The sequence below is a fragment of the Pezoporus wallicus genome, unplaced genomic scaffold (genome assembly GCF_028554395.1).
Source record: "Pezoporus wallicus isolate ANWC-B61680 ecotype Strahan unplaced genomic scaffold, APGP_CSIRO_Pwel_v1 contig_8638, whole genome shotgun sequence".
Classification (NCBI taxonomy): Eukaryota; Metazoa; Chordata; class Aves; order Psittaciformes; family Psittacidae; genus Pezoporus; species Pezoporus wallicus.
Window position 1 is genome coordinate 1 of NW_026638122.1, and position 15,431 is coordinate 15,431.

At 61.0% G+C, this 15,431-nt stretch overlaps 3 protein-coding genes across 3 annotated transcripts; 2 read left to right on the top strand and 1 right to left on the bottom strand.

The window, feature by feature from the left end:
- The first annotated feature begins 857 nt into the window (after nucleotides 1-857).
- Nucleotides 858-4,155, top strand: NELFE (negative elongation factor complex member E). The gene is made up of 10 exons (XM_057409592.1): nucleotides 858-967; nucleotides 2,173-2,245; nucleotides 2,510-2,655; nucleotides 2,735-2,809; nucleotides 2,892-2,926; nucleotides 3,019-3,167; nucleotides 3,255-3,399; nucleotides 3,677-3,731; nucleotides 3,830-3,932; nucleotides 4,058-4,155. Exons 1-10 carry the CDS (start codon nucleotides 893-895, stop codon nucleotides 4,138-4,140), a joined length of 939 nt encoding a protein of 312 aa, XP_057265575.1. The 5' UTR covers nucleotides 858-892; the 3' UTR covers nucleotides 4,141-4,155.
- A 651-nt stretch (nucleotides 4,156-4,806) lies between these two features.
- LOC130599265 (antigen peptide transporter 2-like) lies at nucleotides 4,807-10,132 on the bottom strand. Its single transcript, XM_057409596.1, has 12 exons — nucleotides 10,073-10,132; nucleotides 9,163-9,717; nucleotides 8,983-9,091; nucleotides 7,813-7,943; nucleotides 7,530-7,735; nucleotides 7,142-7,339; nucleotides 6,919-7,047; nucleotides 6,044-6,232; nucleotides 5,791-5,964; nucleotides 5,276-5,435; nucleotides 5,059-5,195; nucleotides 4,807-4,971 (listed from the first exon to the last, which is right to left on the bottom strand). Exons 2-12 carry the CDS (start codon nucleotides 9,644-9,646, stop codon nucleotides 4,807-4,809), a joined length of 2,082 nt encoding a protein of 693 aa, XP_057265579.1. The 5' UTR covers nucleotides 9,647-9,717; nucleotides 10,073-10,132.
- A 160-nt stretch (nucleotides 10,133-10,292) lies between these two features.
- LOC130599263 (antigen peptide transporter 1-like) lies at nucleotides 10,293-15,234 on the top strand. The gene is made up of 10 exons (XM_057409593.1): nucleotides 10,293-10,428; nucleotides 10,721-10,823; nucleotides 10,934-11,270; nucleotides 11,367-11,564; nucleotides 11,933-12,061; nucleotides 12,149-12,331; nucleotides 12,851-13,024; nucleotides 13,723-13,882; nucleotides 13,972-14,108; nucleotides 14,944-15,234. The coding sequence occupies exons 1-10, from the start codon at nucleotides 10,332-10,334 to the stop codon at nucleotides 15,217-15,219; spliced, it is 1,794 nt and encodes a 597-aa protein (XP_057265576.1). The 5' UTR covers nucleotides 10,293-10,331; the 3' UTR covers nucleotides 15,220-15,234.
- Nucleotides 15,235-15,431: the final 197 nt, after the last annotated feature.

Sequence of the window (15,431 nt, forward strand, 5' to 3'; positions counted from 1 at the left end):
GGTTGGGGTGCTCCAGTGGCAACGGGCCCCGTGGCGTTGGGCTCTTTCATCCCAAACCAAGCTGGGATTCCATGGAATTGCCCCCAAAATGACACAAATCAGCCCAGTTGGACCCAAAAAGGACCTGAATGCCCTGGTCAGGGGGTTTGGTGGGGTGTTTTAAAAGGCTTCAGTGTATTTTGGGGGTAGTTTGATTTGGGGTGTTCTGTGATTTGGGGGTATTTCAGTGTATTTTTGGGGTAGTTTGGGGTTTTGTGGGATTTGGGGGGTATTTCAGTGGATTTTTGAGGTGTTTTGGGGTGGTTTTGTGATATTTGCGGGGTATTTGAGGTTTTTGGTATTTTGGGGGTATTCCATATTTTGGGGTGGTTTTGCGATATTTTGGGGGTATTTTCGGGATATTTCACTGTATCTTAGGGTTTTGGGGGCTATTTGCGGGGTTTGTGGTATTTTGGGGGTATTTCAGTGTTGTTTTGGGTGGATTTATGGTAATTTAGGGGGATTTTGGGGTGGTTTAGGGGTATTTTACGCCCCACCGACGCGCTCCGCGTGCTCACCCCATGGCCCGGAACCACTCTGCCGCTGCCCTCGCTGCAGGCCGGAAGTACTTGGGAGGCCGGACCGGAAGTCCCCGAGGCATCCCCCGGCAACCGGGCGGAAGCGTTTTGCGCTTTTCCCCGCGCTTTCGTTTTGTCTCCGCCAATCAGCGTGCAGCCCCGCCCCTCACCCAGCCAATCGGCGGCCGTCGCTAGGCAGGTTATGCAAATGAAGGGGAAGTGAGCGCGGTGCACTGTGGGAAAGCGTGGGGTCCATCCCTGCTGCGGCCCGGTGCTACCGGTACCTCCCGGTTCCCACCCCCCGGTCCTACCGGTACCCCCCGGGTCCCCCCGCGATGCTGGCGCTGCCCCCGGGGCTCACGGAGGAGGAGGAGGCGCTGCAGAAGCGGTTCGCGAAGCTGAGGAAGAAGGTGGGGGGTTATGGGGGGGCTATGGGGTCTTATTGGGGGGCTATGGGGGGGTCTGTGGGGTCTTAGTGGGGGTTATGGGAGGCTACGGGGGTCTATAGGGTCTTATTGGGGGTTGTGGGGGGTCTATAGGGTCTTATTGGGGGTTATGGGGGTCTATGGGGTCTTATTGGGGGTTGTGGGGTGCTATGGGGGGTCTATAGGGTCTTATGGGGGGCTATGGGGTCATATTTGGGGTTATGGGGAGCTATGGGGGGCCTATGGGGTCTTGGGTTATGGGGGCCTATGGGGAGGGTCTATAAGGTTTTAGTGGGGGTTATTGGGGGCTATAGGGGGGTCTATGGGGTCTTAGTGGGGGCTATGTGGGGGTCTATGGGGTCTTAGTGGGGGTTATGGGGGGCTATAGGTGGGGTTTTTGGGGTCTTAAAGGGGGCTATGGGGGGGTCTATGGGGTCTTAGTGGGGTTATGGGGGGCTATGAGGGGTTATTAGAGGCAATGGGGGGTTATGAGGGGTCTATGGGGGGGTATGGGGTCTTATTGGGGGTTATGGGGGTCTAAGGGGGGCTATGGGAATCTATGGAGGGCTATGTGGGGGTTCTTAGGGGTTTTGGGGGCTATGGGGGGTCTATGGAGGACTATGGGGGGTTATTAGGGGTTATGGGGGTCTATGGGTGGTTATTAGGGGCTATGGGGGGGCTATAGAGGGCTATGGGGGGATATGAAGTTTTAGTTGGGACTATGGGAGGGTTTATGGAGGGCTATGGGGGGTTATTGGGGGTTATGGGGGTGTTATAAGGGGTCTGTGGAGGGCTGGGGGGGTATGGTTTCTTATTGGGGGTTATGGGGGTCTCTGTGGGGGTTATTGGGGGCTGTGGGGTCTTATTGGGGTTTATGGGGTCTTATTAGGGGCTTTGGGGGCGTATGGGGGTGTTTATAAGGGGTCTATAGAGGCCTATGGGGGGGGCTATGGGGTTTTATTGGGAGTTATGGGGTTCTGTGGAGGGCTGTTGGGGGGTTATGGGGGTTTATAAGGGGTCTATAGAGGGCTATTGGAGTTGAGGGACTTAATGGGGGGCTGTGGGGGTGTTTCTATGGGGTTTGGGGTTTTCTGTGCATCCCTATGTCTCTGTGGGGTCTCTGTGGGGTCTCTGTGGGGTCTCTGTGTGCTGGGGTGCCCCTGACCCCCCCATTCCCCCCCTCCCTGCAGAAGAAGGCGCTGTTGGCACTGAAGAAGCAGCAGAATGCGGCCGGACCCAGCGGGCAGGGGGGGATCAAGCGATGTGAGGGGGGGGGGAAGCCTATAGGGCGGGGGGGGGGGGGGAATTTGGGTTCATTTGGGGCTCATTTGGGGGCCCTATGGGGAGCTAAAGGGGCTGCTTCCCCCTACACCCCCAAACCTGTTTATTTGGGGGTCCCATTGGGTGCCCTGGGTGGATTTGGGAGCTCCCAAGGGGGGATTTTGGGGATCAATGAAGGGGGGGGGTTTGGGTGCCCCACACTTGGGGGTCCCCATAGGGGTCTCTGACCCCCATCCCACCCCATAGCCCTATCGGATCAGCCCCCCCTGGACACGGCCATGGCCACGGAGCAGGCGAAGCTGTTGGTGAAGTCGGGGGCCATCAGCGCCATCAAAGCCGAGACCAAGAACTCGGGGTTCAAACGCTCCCGGACCCTCGAGGGCAAACTTAAGGTGGGGGCCCCCCCCCCAATATCCCCCCCTTCCCCCCCAAACCCCATGAGGGGTCCTCATTACCTTGGGTACCCCATAGGACCCCGAGAAGGGCCCGATCCCGACCTTCCAGCCCTTCCAACGCAGCATCTCGGCTGATGACGACACCCAAGAGGTACCTGGGGGAAGGGGGGGGGTTCCCCCACATTTTGGGGGTCCCCCCCATCACCATGTGTGTGTCACCCCCCCACTTTCAGTCGCGTCGACCACAGAGGAAGTCACTCTATGAGAGGTAAAGGTGCCCCCCCCAAATTGGGGTGTCCCCCCCATTGATGTTGAACCCCCCCCATTAATTTGGGGTGTCCCCCCCCCGTTCCCCCCAAGTTTTGTGAGTGCCAGCGAGAGGCTACGGGACTCTGAGGGGGGGTCGAGCTCAAGGGGGGACCCCCCCGAGCGAGGGGAGCGGCGCCTGGAGTGGGAACAAGACCCGGAGCCGGAGGAGCGGAGCCGGGACCGGGATGGACCATTCCGAAGTATGGGGGGGGGGGGGGGGGGGCAGCAAGGGGGGTGTTTTTGGGGGTCCCTCACCCCATTTTGCCCCCCCACCCCCCTATTTCTAGGGTCGGACTCGTTCCCCGAGCGCCGCCCCCCCCGCAAAGGGAACACTTTGTACGTGCACGGAGTGGAGCTGAGCCCGGAGCTGCTGCGCGGAGCCTTCGGCCCCTTCGGAGCCATCATCGACCTGGCCATGGACACCCCCAGGAAGTGGGCGGGGCTTCGGGGAGGGGGCGTGGCTAAGGGAAAGGGGTGGAGTCAAGCGTCAACCGGATTGGCTATACTTCCTTTAAGGGACGGGGGTAAAGGGAGTGGGAGGGGTCAAGCTTCAACCCCATTGAGTTTCAACCCCATTGGCTACAAGTGAGTTGCTTCCCTTTAAGGGGCGGGGCTAAAGGGAGTGGGAGGGGCTAAAAAACATTGCTGATTGGATGAGCGTGGTCAAAGGGGGCGTGTCCTGATGTAACCCCACCCTCTCCCTCCCCAGCTGTGCCTTTGTCACCTATGAGAAGATGGAGTCAGCGGATCAGGCCATTGCCGAGGTGGGGGGGGGGGGGTTTGGGGGCCCCTGGGGGTGATGTGGGGCTCTATGGGGGGAGTTTTGGGGTGCTGACACCCACCCCCCCCTTACCCCCTCCAGTTGAATGGGGCCGTGGTCCAGGACGTGCAGCTCAAAGTCAGCATCGCCCGGAAGCAGCCGCTGCTGGATGCGGCCACCGGGAAGTCTCTGTGGGGGTCCCTGGGTGAGCGTTGGGGGGCTCTGGAGGGTCCTATGGGTCACAGGGACCCCATAACCCCCCTATGGGGTAAGAATGGGGTCCCCCCTTCACCCCTGACCCCCATTTCTTCTCCATACCCCCCCCCACAGCGGTGAAGAACAGCGCGAAGGGCTCCCACAGGGACAAGCGCACGCAGATTGTCTACAATGAAGACCTATTTGGGGGGCAATAAATGACTCCCCCCCTTTCAACGGTGCCTCTTTGGGGGGTCCCAATCTCATGGGGGGGATCCCCTTAAGCCTTTTGGGGGGGTGGCACATCAATGGGGGGGTAACACGTGTAGAAAGGGCGTTATTGGGGGTCCCTATGGGCACAGGGGGTGTTATTGGGCATCGCAGGGCTCATGGTGGGGTCATTCCACTCCCTCCCAGTATCCCCAGTGGCCTCCCCAGTCCCTCCCACTCCATTCCAGTCCATCTGGGGGCATTTTAGGGCTGTTAGTACAAAACACCCCAAAAACAGTCCTAAAATACCCCAAAACATACTGGAACACCCCAAAAGACCCTGAAATACCACGAAACACACCAAAACAACCCAAACCCCACGCTCAAATACCCCTAAACCACCCCAAACCCCACGAAAACACACCAAAACACACTGACCCTCAGCAAAAAAACCCTACTAACCACCCCAAAATCGCCCTAAATCACCCCAAACTGCATCTCATCCCATCTCACCTTGACCACAGTTCCATGGTGGAACGTTCCCGATGTCCAACTCCCAATCCCCCTTTACTCCTGCCCTGCATCCCGGCCCTTTGGGATGCTCCCGGACAACATCACCAGGCCCAGGTAGACGTGGCTTTATTGCCAATCACTGCTCCCCATTGCTGGGGGCATCACCACCCCATAGCAGGGACCCGGCTCCGTGTCCTCACTTCCCCAGGGATTGGCCCCATGGCAGGGCCCAGCCCCACGGCGCGGTCGGCCCCAGCCAGGAGCCGTGGGCAGTGGGTGATGAGCAGCAACGTCCTGGTGATCCCCAGCTGCACCCAGCGCCATGGCTGTGGGACAGCAGCACCCTCAGCACCCGCTATGGGGCTGGGACACCACCCCCACACCCCCCCCCATCATCATCAGCCCCACATCACCTCCAGCTCCTCACCGCCCTCCAGGGCGCTGGTGGGCTCATCGAGGATGAGGACGGTCGGTCGGCGCAGCAGAGCCCGGGCTATGGCCACGCGCTGCCTCTGCCCCGCTGAGAGCTGTGCCCCTTTGTGCCCCACATCTATGGGGCGCAGAATGGGGGGGGGGATGTGATCAGGATGTGGGGGATTTGGGGTCCTATCCCCCCCCAGCAGCACTCACCGGTGTCCAGCCCCTGCTCCAGGTCCGTGATGAAGCTCCAGGCTCCGGCCAACGCGGCGGCCGCCTTCACCTCGTGCTCCCCGGCGCCTTCCAGCCCCAGGGTGATGTTGTCTCGGATGGTTCCGGAGAAGAGGATGGGCTCCTGCTCCACCAGCACCACCTGGGAATGGAGCCATGGAATCCCGGGCACGGATACCTTGCGCTAGGGCAGGATGCTCCAAGCCCCATCCAACCCGGCCTTGAAAGGGATGGAGCATCCAAACCTTCTCCATTCAACACATTCCGATGTCCCACCACCCTCTTCTTCCTAGGATCCATCTAACTCTTCCAGTTGGAGCCTCATCCCATCCCATCCCGTTGTGGTTGACCACAACTCTTGGAATGGGACCATCCGACCAGCCAAACCCACGTCTCTCCATTCAGAGACAAGGATGTGGTGCGTATCCATGCCCATCCCTGCTCACCACCATCGTAGATGGCCACCGAGATGGATTTGCCCGTGGTGAAGCCCTCACCTCCTGGTGCAGGTACCGGTGCTCGTAGTCCCTCAAGGGGACCCCGTCCAGCAGCACCTCCCCGCTCTGGGGCTCATAGAACCTCTTGAGCAGCGCCGCGCAAGAGCTCTTCCCGCTGCCGTTGGCTCCCACCAGCGCCGTCACCTCGCCGGGGAGCACCTCGAAGGTGACGTCCTACATGGGGAGGGTGGCATCACCCATGGGGCACTTCAGGTGCCCAAGGGGTGTCCGTCCCCCCCCTCCCCATAGGTACCTGCAGGACGAGACACTCGGGGCGCGTGGGGTAGGCGAAGGTGACGCGGTGGAAGGCGACGTGGCCGCGGAGGGTGGCCGGGCGCTGGGTGCCACCGGTGCCACCAGTGGGGATGTGGTGGAGGTTGGCCAAGAGGCGGCGGCTGGCGGTGGCTTTGGCCAGGAGTTCGCCGTGGCCGCTGAGCAGAGCCTGGTGGTGGGAGCAGGGATGGGTGGACATGGAAAAGGGATGGGTGGATATGGATAAGATGGATATAGAAAGGGGATGGGTGGATATGGAGAGGGGATGGACATGGAGAACATGGATGGACATGGAGAAATGGACATGAAGGAGATGGATGGACATAGAGAAGATGGACATGGAAAAGGGATGGGTGGATATGGATAAGATGGACATAGAAAAGGGATGGGTGGATATGGAGAGGGGATGGATGGACATGGAGAAGAGGGACATGGAAAAGGGAAGGATGGATGGACATGGAGAAGGTGCACATAGAAAAGGGATGGATGGACATGGAGAAAATGGACATAGATAGGGGATGGATGGACATGGGGAAGACAGATGGAGAAATGGACACAGAAAAGGGATGGATGCATATGGAGAGGGGATGGGTGGACATGGAGAAGATGGATGGACACGGAGAAGATGGACATAGAAAAGGGATGGGTGGATATGGAGAGAAGATGCATGGACACGGAGAAGATGGATGGACATGGAGAAATGGACACAGAAAAGGGATGGGTGGATATGGAGAGGGGATGGGTGGACATGGAGAAGATGGATGGACATGGAGAAGATGGATGGACATGGAGAAGATGGACATAGAAAAGGGATGGGTGGATACGGAGAGGGGACACCACATCGCAGGGCCTCACCTCCACATGGTCCCTGAACCTGGCCTGGTAGAGCAGGAAGGTGCTGAGATCCCCGGCGGTGCAGGAGCCGTCCCGGAGCAGCTGGTACCCTTGGAACAGCACCAGGACCTGCAGCGCCAGGAGCAGCACCTGCGGGGCCGGGATCAGCGGGATACTGGGATCAGCGGGACAGGGATAAGTAGGACACCAGGGAGGGGGACAGGAGACACGGCCCCCTCCATACCCGCTGGACCAGGATGTAGAGAATCCGCTCCAGCTCCAGGCGCTGCTTCAGCCTCAGCAGCTCGGTCACGGCCCTGCAGTGCCGCTGCTCCTCCTCCTCCTCCCCGGCGCAGGCCCGAACCGTGTCCATGGCAGCCACCGTGTCTTGCACCACCGCGGCCGTGGCGGCCGTGGCATCCAGCACCGCACGCTGCAGCGCCTGGCCATGGAGACGCACACATCCCATCCTATCCCATCCCATCCTCATCCCACCCTGTCCTCATCCCATCACCCCACCCCTCTTGTGTCCCCACCATCCCATCCTTTTGGTACCCATCCTGTCTCCACTGCCCCACCCCATCCCATCCTTTTGGTACCCATCCCATCCCACCATCCTCTCCCCACTCCACCTGGTAGCGCTCATCATAGACCTTCCTGGTGACGATGGTGAGGGGCACCGTCAGCGCCGCCAGCAGCGCCAGCTCAGGTGACAGCAGCACCATGAAGCCCCCCAAGCCCAAGACCAGGCCCAGGCTCCTCAAGGCCACGTTGGAGCTCTTGGGCACGGCCCCGCACAGCAGCGGCACCTCGTTGGATAACTGGGCACAGAGCTTGGCTGCGGTGACAGGCACGCGGTGAGCGCCGGTGCCGGCGCTGGGATGGGGACGGGGGGGTGATGGGGGCACCACCAACCTGCTGGAGTCTCCTGGAAGAAGGTGAGGTCCCGGTGGAGCAGGTGGGAGAAGAGCTGGGTAGAAGTTGACAGCTTGAGGCGGGCTTGGGCCAAGAGGAAGAGGCCACCACGGCAGCCGGCAAAGAAGGAGCTGGGGTGGACATGGAGATGACATGGATACGTCGTGGATGCATGGGTACCATCGGCACGGGAATGGATGGAAGGATGGATGGATGATGGATGGATGGATGGATGGATGGATGGATGGATGGATGGATGATGAATGGATGGATGATGAATGGATGGATGATGGATGGATGGATGATGGATGGATGGATGGATGATGGATGGATGGATGATGGATGGATGGATGGATGGATGGATGGATGGATGATGGATGGATGATGGATGGATGGATGGATGATGGATGGATGGATGGATGAAGGATGGATGGATGATGGATGGATGGATGGATGGATGGATGGATGGATGATGGATGATGGATGGATGATGGATGGATGGATGGATGATGGATGGATGGATGGATGGATGGATGATGGATGGATGATGGATGGATGATGAATGGATGGATGATTGATGATGGATGGATGGATGGATGGATGATGGATGGATGATGGATGGATGGATGATGGATGGATGATGGATGGATGGTTGGTTGATGGATGGTTGATGGATGATGGATGGATGATGGATGGATGGATGATGGATGGATGGATGGATGGATGGATGATGGATGGATGGATGGATGATGGATGATGGATGGATGATGAATGGATGGATGATGGATGGATGGATGATGGATGGATGGATGGATGGATGGATGGATCATGCATGGATGGAACTATCTATGATGGATGGATGATGGATGGATGGTTGATGGATGGATGATGGATGGATGGATGATGGATGGATGGATGGATGGATGATGGATGGATGAGGGATGGATGGATGGATGGATGATGGATGGATGAGGGATGGATGGATGATGAATGGATGGATGATGGATGGATGGATGATGGATGGATGGATGGATGAGGGATGGATGAGGGATGGATGGATGATGAATGGAGGGATGATGGATGGATGGATGATGGATGGATGGATGGATAGATGATGGATGGATGAGGGATGGATGAACAGACAGCCAACAAGGACATGTGCCCACCAACCTGCCCAGCTCCGCCGCCAGCACCATGCCGAGCGCGACGCCAGTGATTCCATCCCCGCTCCTGATGGCCTCCAAAGCCTTCCCGGTGCAGTAGGGCCCAGCCACCTCCCCTGCAAGACCACGGGTGGGTGACGCTCACCACCACCATCCCCAAGCCCACCCCAAGCCCACCATCACTCACCCAACACGGCCAACGCCAAGGCCACGAAGGCACAACCAAACAGCTGCCATTCATCCCTCGCCAAGGCCAAGAGCTGCCGCACGGCCACCGCGGCCTGGGCTGCGTCGGAACCCCCTGGCATCAGCATGTCCCAGGCCACCGCGGCCACCGCGGCCGCGCCGTGGGTCGCCACCAGCCACCACGGGTTGGCCATGGCTAAGAGAGGCAGCGCTGGGCCCGGTGGCCCCAGGAGGCTCTGGAGGGTGCTGAAGGCGGCTGGGGTGAGACTGATGGTGACGGCGGCACCGCGGGGACACCGCAGGGACAGGGCCCGCGTAGCCGCGGTCATCGCCAGCACCCGTAGCCCGGCCTCCAGCCACGCAGTCACCAGTGGCCACGGTGGCAGCACCGGGGCCACCACGGTCACCGCGGTCACCAGCACCGCGTCCAGGAGCAGCAGCAGCAGCAGCGATGAGGCTGTGGCCAGGGTGGGCGGCAGAGCCATGGTGCGGAACCAGTATGGACCAGTGTGCTCCCAGTACAGCTCCCCCAGTCCCAGTCTGGAGCCTCAGCACGCTGCGGGGCACAAATGGGGTCATCACCATCAGTGCTCCCAGTACAGCCCCAGCACCCTGGGGCACTCCCCAGTCCACACCAGCGCTCCCAGTACAGCCCCAGCACCCTGCTCAGCATCCTGGGGCTCTGACCAGTCCACACCAGTGCTCCCAGTACAGCCTCAGCACCCTGGGGCACTCCCCAGTCCACACCAGCGTTCCCAGTACAGCCCCAGCACCCTGCTCAGCATCCTGGGGCTCTGACCAGTCCACACCAGTGCTCCCAGTACAGCCTCAGCACCCTGGGGCACTCCCCAGTCCACACCAGCGTTCCCAGTACAGCCCTAGCACCCTGCCCAGCACCCTGGGGCACTCACCAGTCCACACCAGCGCTCCCAGTACGGACCCGTTTGCTTTCACTTTCAAGTCCCCGCCCCCTTCCTTTTTTCCTCCAATCACCACCCCTATAGCCCCGCCCCCTTTTTGCCCCGCTCCTTCCGTCCTCATCCTGCTCCAGCTCCATCTGCCAGCAACCGATGACGCGACCTCCCTTGACCAATCAGAGCCGCCTTCGATCGCTTTCGCTTTCGATGCTCGGAGGGACCGGAGGGTCCGAGGGGTCCCGGGGCACCCCCAATGGCTCCAAACCCCTCCCGCCGCTTCCTGGAGCTGTTTCGTCCCGAGCAAAGGCGCTGCACGATCGTGGCCGGGCTGATGGTGGCCTCGGTACTCGGTACTTGGAGGGCAGGACCCATGATGGGGGGGGTAGGAGCCATTGAGGAGGGCAGGATCCATGGGGGGGTACAATGGGGTGTGGGATGAGGGGGAATTCCCATGTCCCATATCCCCATATCCCTATATAGCCATGACCCTCACGTCCCATATCCCCCTCTCCCCATATCCCTATATCCCCATGACCCTCACGTCCCATATCCCCATATCTCATCTCCCCATGTCCCTATATCTCCATGACCCTCACCTCCCACATCCCCATCTCCCCATCCCTCACACCCCCACGCCCCCAGCTGAGGTCACCGTCCCCTACTTCATCGGCCACGTCTCCGACTGGGTGGCCAGCGAGGACAAATTGGCAACCATCGTCTCCATTGTGCTGCTTGGGGTCACCAGGTAGGCCAGTGACACCATGGGGGGCTCAGAGGGGGTGACAAGGGGACACCCTCCCCCTAACAGAGCCCACACACCCACCCCCCCCCCCCCCCCCCCCAATGCCACCCCAGTGCCGTCACCGAGTTCACCTGCGATGCCACCTACGTGGGCACCTTGAGCCGGGTCTTTGGCCACCTCCACGCCCGGGCCTTTGCCGCCATCCTGCACCGGGACCTGTTGGCGTTACAGGCGCTGGGTGCCGGAGCGGTGACGTCGCGGGTGACCGGGGACGTCGATGCCACCCATGAGGCCGTGGCCGACGCGCTGCTGCTGCTGCTGTGGGAGGTGGCGCGGGCGATGCTGCTGCTGCTCCCCATGGCTTGGGTGGCCCCAGTGCTGGCCATCACCACCCTCCTGGCAGTGCCGGTGCTCCTGTTGGTCGCCCAGGCTATGGGCAGTGTCCAGCAGGTACCTATTGGGGACGGGACGGGACATCGGCACCTCCACGTGGGTGCTGTCCCCTCCATGTCCCCCCATCACCTCCCCGTGTGCTCCTTGTCCCAGGGGCTGTCCCAACGGGTGCAGGAGGCGCTGGCCGGTGCCACCGGGGTGGCCATGGAGACCTTCGAGGCCATGGGCACCGTCCGTGGCTTCGCCTTCGAGGCCGGAGCGGTGCAGAGGTACCAGGAGCGACTGCAACGGGTGCAGAGGCTGGAGGCCACCCAGGCACTCACGTACGCGGCCACCGGCTGGATCAGTGGGGTACGGATGTGGAGATATGGGGGGGGACACACATGGGGACAGCAGGACACAGGGGGCTCTGAGGTCATGGAGACATAGGGGTGGCCATGGGGACCCATTGGTGATGCTTGGGGACACAGGGGTGGCCATGGGGACCCATTGGTGATGGTTGGGGACACAGGGGTGGCCACTGGGACCTGCTGGTGATGGTTGGGGTCACGGGGGTGGCCATGGGGACCCATTGGTGATGGTGACATAGATGCGGTGGCACAGGGCAAGGCTGGGAGCTCAGTGTCCCTATGGAGGTGCCCGTGACCAGGAAGGGGGACAGGGGACCGCCCCCATTGGTGTCCCCTGGTGCTGGGTGACCTCCCATCCGTGTCCCCCAGTTCTTGGCGCTGGCTTTGAAGTTGGGGCTCCTCTACTACGGGGGACAGATGGTGGCCGCAGGGACCATCAGCACCGGGGACCTGGTCACCTTCCTCATGTACCAGATGCAGTTCACCAGCTCCATCGAGGTGGCCCCAATGTCCTCTCCCAACGTGTGCCCATCCGCTGTGTCCCCAGTGCTGGTCCCATTGTGTCCCCTTCTCTGTGTCCCCCAGGTCCTGCTCAATTACTACCCCAGCCTGACCAAGGCCGTGGGCTCCTCGGAGAAGGTCTTGGAGTTCCTGGATGAGGAGGAGCAGAGGACACCGGAGGGGACGCTGGAGCCCAAGGTGCGGGGTCACCTCAAGCTTGAGGATGTCTGGTTCTCCTACCCCGAGCAGCAAGAGCCCGTCCTCAAGGTGGGCACTGGTATACGGTGGGGCAGGGGGACATGGAGGGGGTCATGGGGATGTGGATGGAGACATGGATGGGGGCATGGAGACATGGAAGGGGTCATGGGGATGTGGATGGGGACATGGATGGGGTCAAGGATTGGGCCATGGGGACAGGGATGGGGGCGTGGATGGGGGCATGGATGGGGTCATGGATGGGGACATGGAGGGGGTCATGGGGACATGGATGGGGTCATGGATGGGGACGTGGATGGGGTCATGGGGACACGGATGCGGTCATGGATGGGGCCATAGGGACATGGATGGGGTCATGGATGGGGACATGGATGGGGTCATGGGGACACGGATGGGGACATGGATGGGGACATGGGGAGATGGATGGGGTCATGGGGATATGGATGAGGACATGGATAGGGTCATGGATGGGGTCATGGGGACATGGATGGGGTCATGGGGACATGGATGGGGACACGGATGGGTCTCATCATGGGGTTGGGGCCATAGAACATCACCTCTGTCCCCTAGGGCGTGTCTCTGGAGCTACTCCCTGGGCAGGTCCTGGCCGTGGTGGGTGCCCCGGGTGTGGGGAAGAGCACCCTGGTGTCCCTGGTGCTGGGCTTGCACCAGCCCCACCGCGGGAGGGTGCTGCTGGATGGGCACCCACTTCCCGCGTACCGGCACCGCCACCTGCGCCAGCAGGTGCCAGCAATGGGTCCCCAGCCATCACCAACGGGTCCCCATGGCCACCCCTGTGTCCCCAACCATCACCAACGGGTCCCCATGGCCACCCCTGTGTCCCCAACCATCACCAACGGGTCCCCATGGCCACCCCTGTGTCCCCAACCATCACCAACGGGTCCCCATGGCCACCCCTGTGTCCCCAACCATCACCAATGGGTCCCCATGGCCACCCCTGTGTCCCCAACCATCACCAATGGGTCCCCATGGCCACCCCTGTGTCCCCAACCATCACCAACGGGTCCCCATGGCCACCCCTGTGTCACCAACCATCACCAACAGGTCCCCAAGGCCTTCCCCATGTCACCAGACAAGCACCATGTTCCATGTCCCCAGTCCCACATCCCCATGTCCCCATGTCCCACATCCCCATGTCCCATATCCCACATCCCCATGTCCAATATCCCACATCCCCATGTCCCACATCCCCATGTCCCCATGTCCCACATCCCCATGTCCCCATGTCCCAAATCCCCATGTCCTATATCCCCACATCCCCATGTCCCAAATCCCCATGTCCCCATCTCCCACATCCCCATATCCCATATCCCACATCCCCATGTCCTATATCCCCACATCCCCATGTCCCATATCCCACATCCCCATGTCCTCATCTCCCACATCCCCATATCACATATCCCCATGTCCCATGTCCCCAGGTGGCCGTTGTCCCCCAGGAACCGCTGCTCTCCTCCCGCTCCCTCCACGCCAACATCTCCTATGGGGCTGGTGGCCGGAGCCGGGCGCAGGTGACAGCAGCCGCGCGCCGCGCCGGTGCCGACCCCTTCATCCGCCGCCTGCCCCACGGCTACGACACCGGTACCACACGGCTGTCCCCACGTCCCTGTATCCCATAGCATCCCGATGGGTCCCCATGGCCCTCCATGGCCCCATCTCCCTCCCTGCAGAGGTGGGGGACCTGGGGACGCAGCTCTCCGGGGGACAACGCCAGGCCGTGGCCATTGCTCGTGCCCTGCTGAGGGACCCCTGTGTCCTCGTCCTCGATGAGCCCACCAGCGCCCTGGATGCCAAGACCAGTGCTCAGGTGGGAGGTGACACCTGTGCCCCCTTTGTGTCCCCTTTGTGCCCCCTTTGTGCCCCCTTTGTGTTCTCTTTCCATTGTCCTCAGAGGGGCCCTGGTGTCTGGGTTCCCATGGCCACCAGTCCTGGGGTCCCCTTGGTGCCTGGTCCCCTGGGGCCCTTCCCATGTCCCCATGGTCTCAATGCATCCCCATGTCCCCTTGCTCACTGGTCTCCTTGTCCACTGGGTCCTCATTCTCAGTGTCCCCATACCCCCATGTCCCATACCCCCATACCCCCATGTCCCATATCCCCATATCCCCATACCCCCACGTCCCAGATCCCCATGTCCCATATCCCCATGTCCCAGATTCCCATGTCCCATATCCCCATATCCCATATTCCCATGTCCCATATCCCCATACCCCCATGTCCCATATCCCCATATCCCCATGTTCCATATCCCCATGTTCCATATCCCCATGTCCCATATCCCCATGTCCCAGATCCCCATGTCCCCATGTCCCATGTCCCCCATGTCCCAGATTCCCATGTCCCATATCCCCATATCCCATATCCCCATACCCCCATGTCCCATATCCCCATGTCCCATATACCCATGTCCCATATCCCCATACCCCCATGTCCCATACCCCCATATCCCCACACCCCCATGTCCCATACCCCCATGTCCCATATTCCCATACCCCCATGTCCCATACCCCCATGTCCCATATCCCCACACCCCCATGTCCCATACCCCCATGTCCCATATCCCCATGTCCCATATCCCCATACCCCCATGCCCCATACCCAGTATCACCACGCCCCCCTGTCACCACATCCCACGTCCCGCGCAGGTGGAGCAGGAGGTGCTGAGTGCCGGGCGCTCGGTGCTGCTGGTTACGGGGCGGGCGGCCCTGGCGCTGCGGGCGCAGCGCGTGGCCGTGCTGGCCGGGGGACGCCTGCGGGAGCTGAGGAACCCCAGGGAGCTCCTGCGCCCCGAGAACCGCTGCTGGGAGGCACCAGGGCATGGGGACGCAACGGAGCAGGAGGGGGGCACGGAGAGATGGGATGGGGACGGTGGGGAATGGGATGGGGACAGTGAGAACATGGATGGGGACACAAGGAAATGAGATGGGGACACCAAATGCCAGCATGGGGCACCAGGGGATGGGGACAGTGGGAGATGGGATGAGGACACTGAGAACATGGATGGGGACAGTGGGAGATGGGATGGGGACACTGAGAACATGGATAGGGACATAAGGAGATGGGATAGGGACACCAAGGGATGGGACCACCACAAGCCATGATGGGGACACCAAGGGATGGGATGGGGACACCA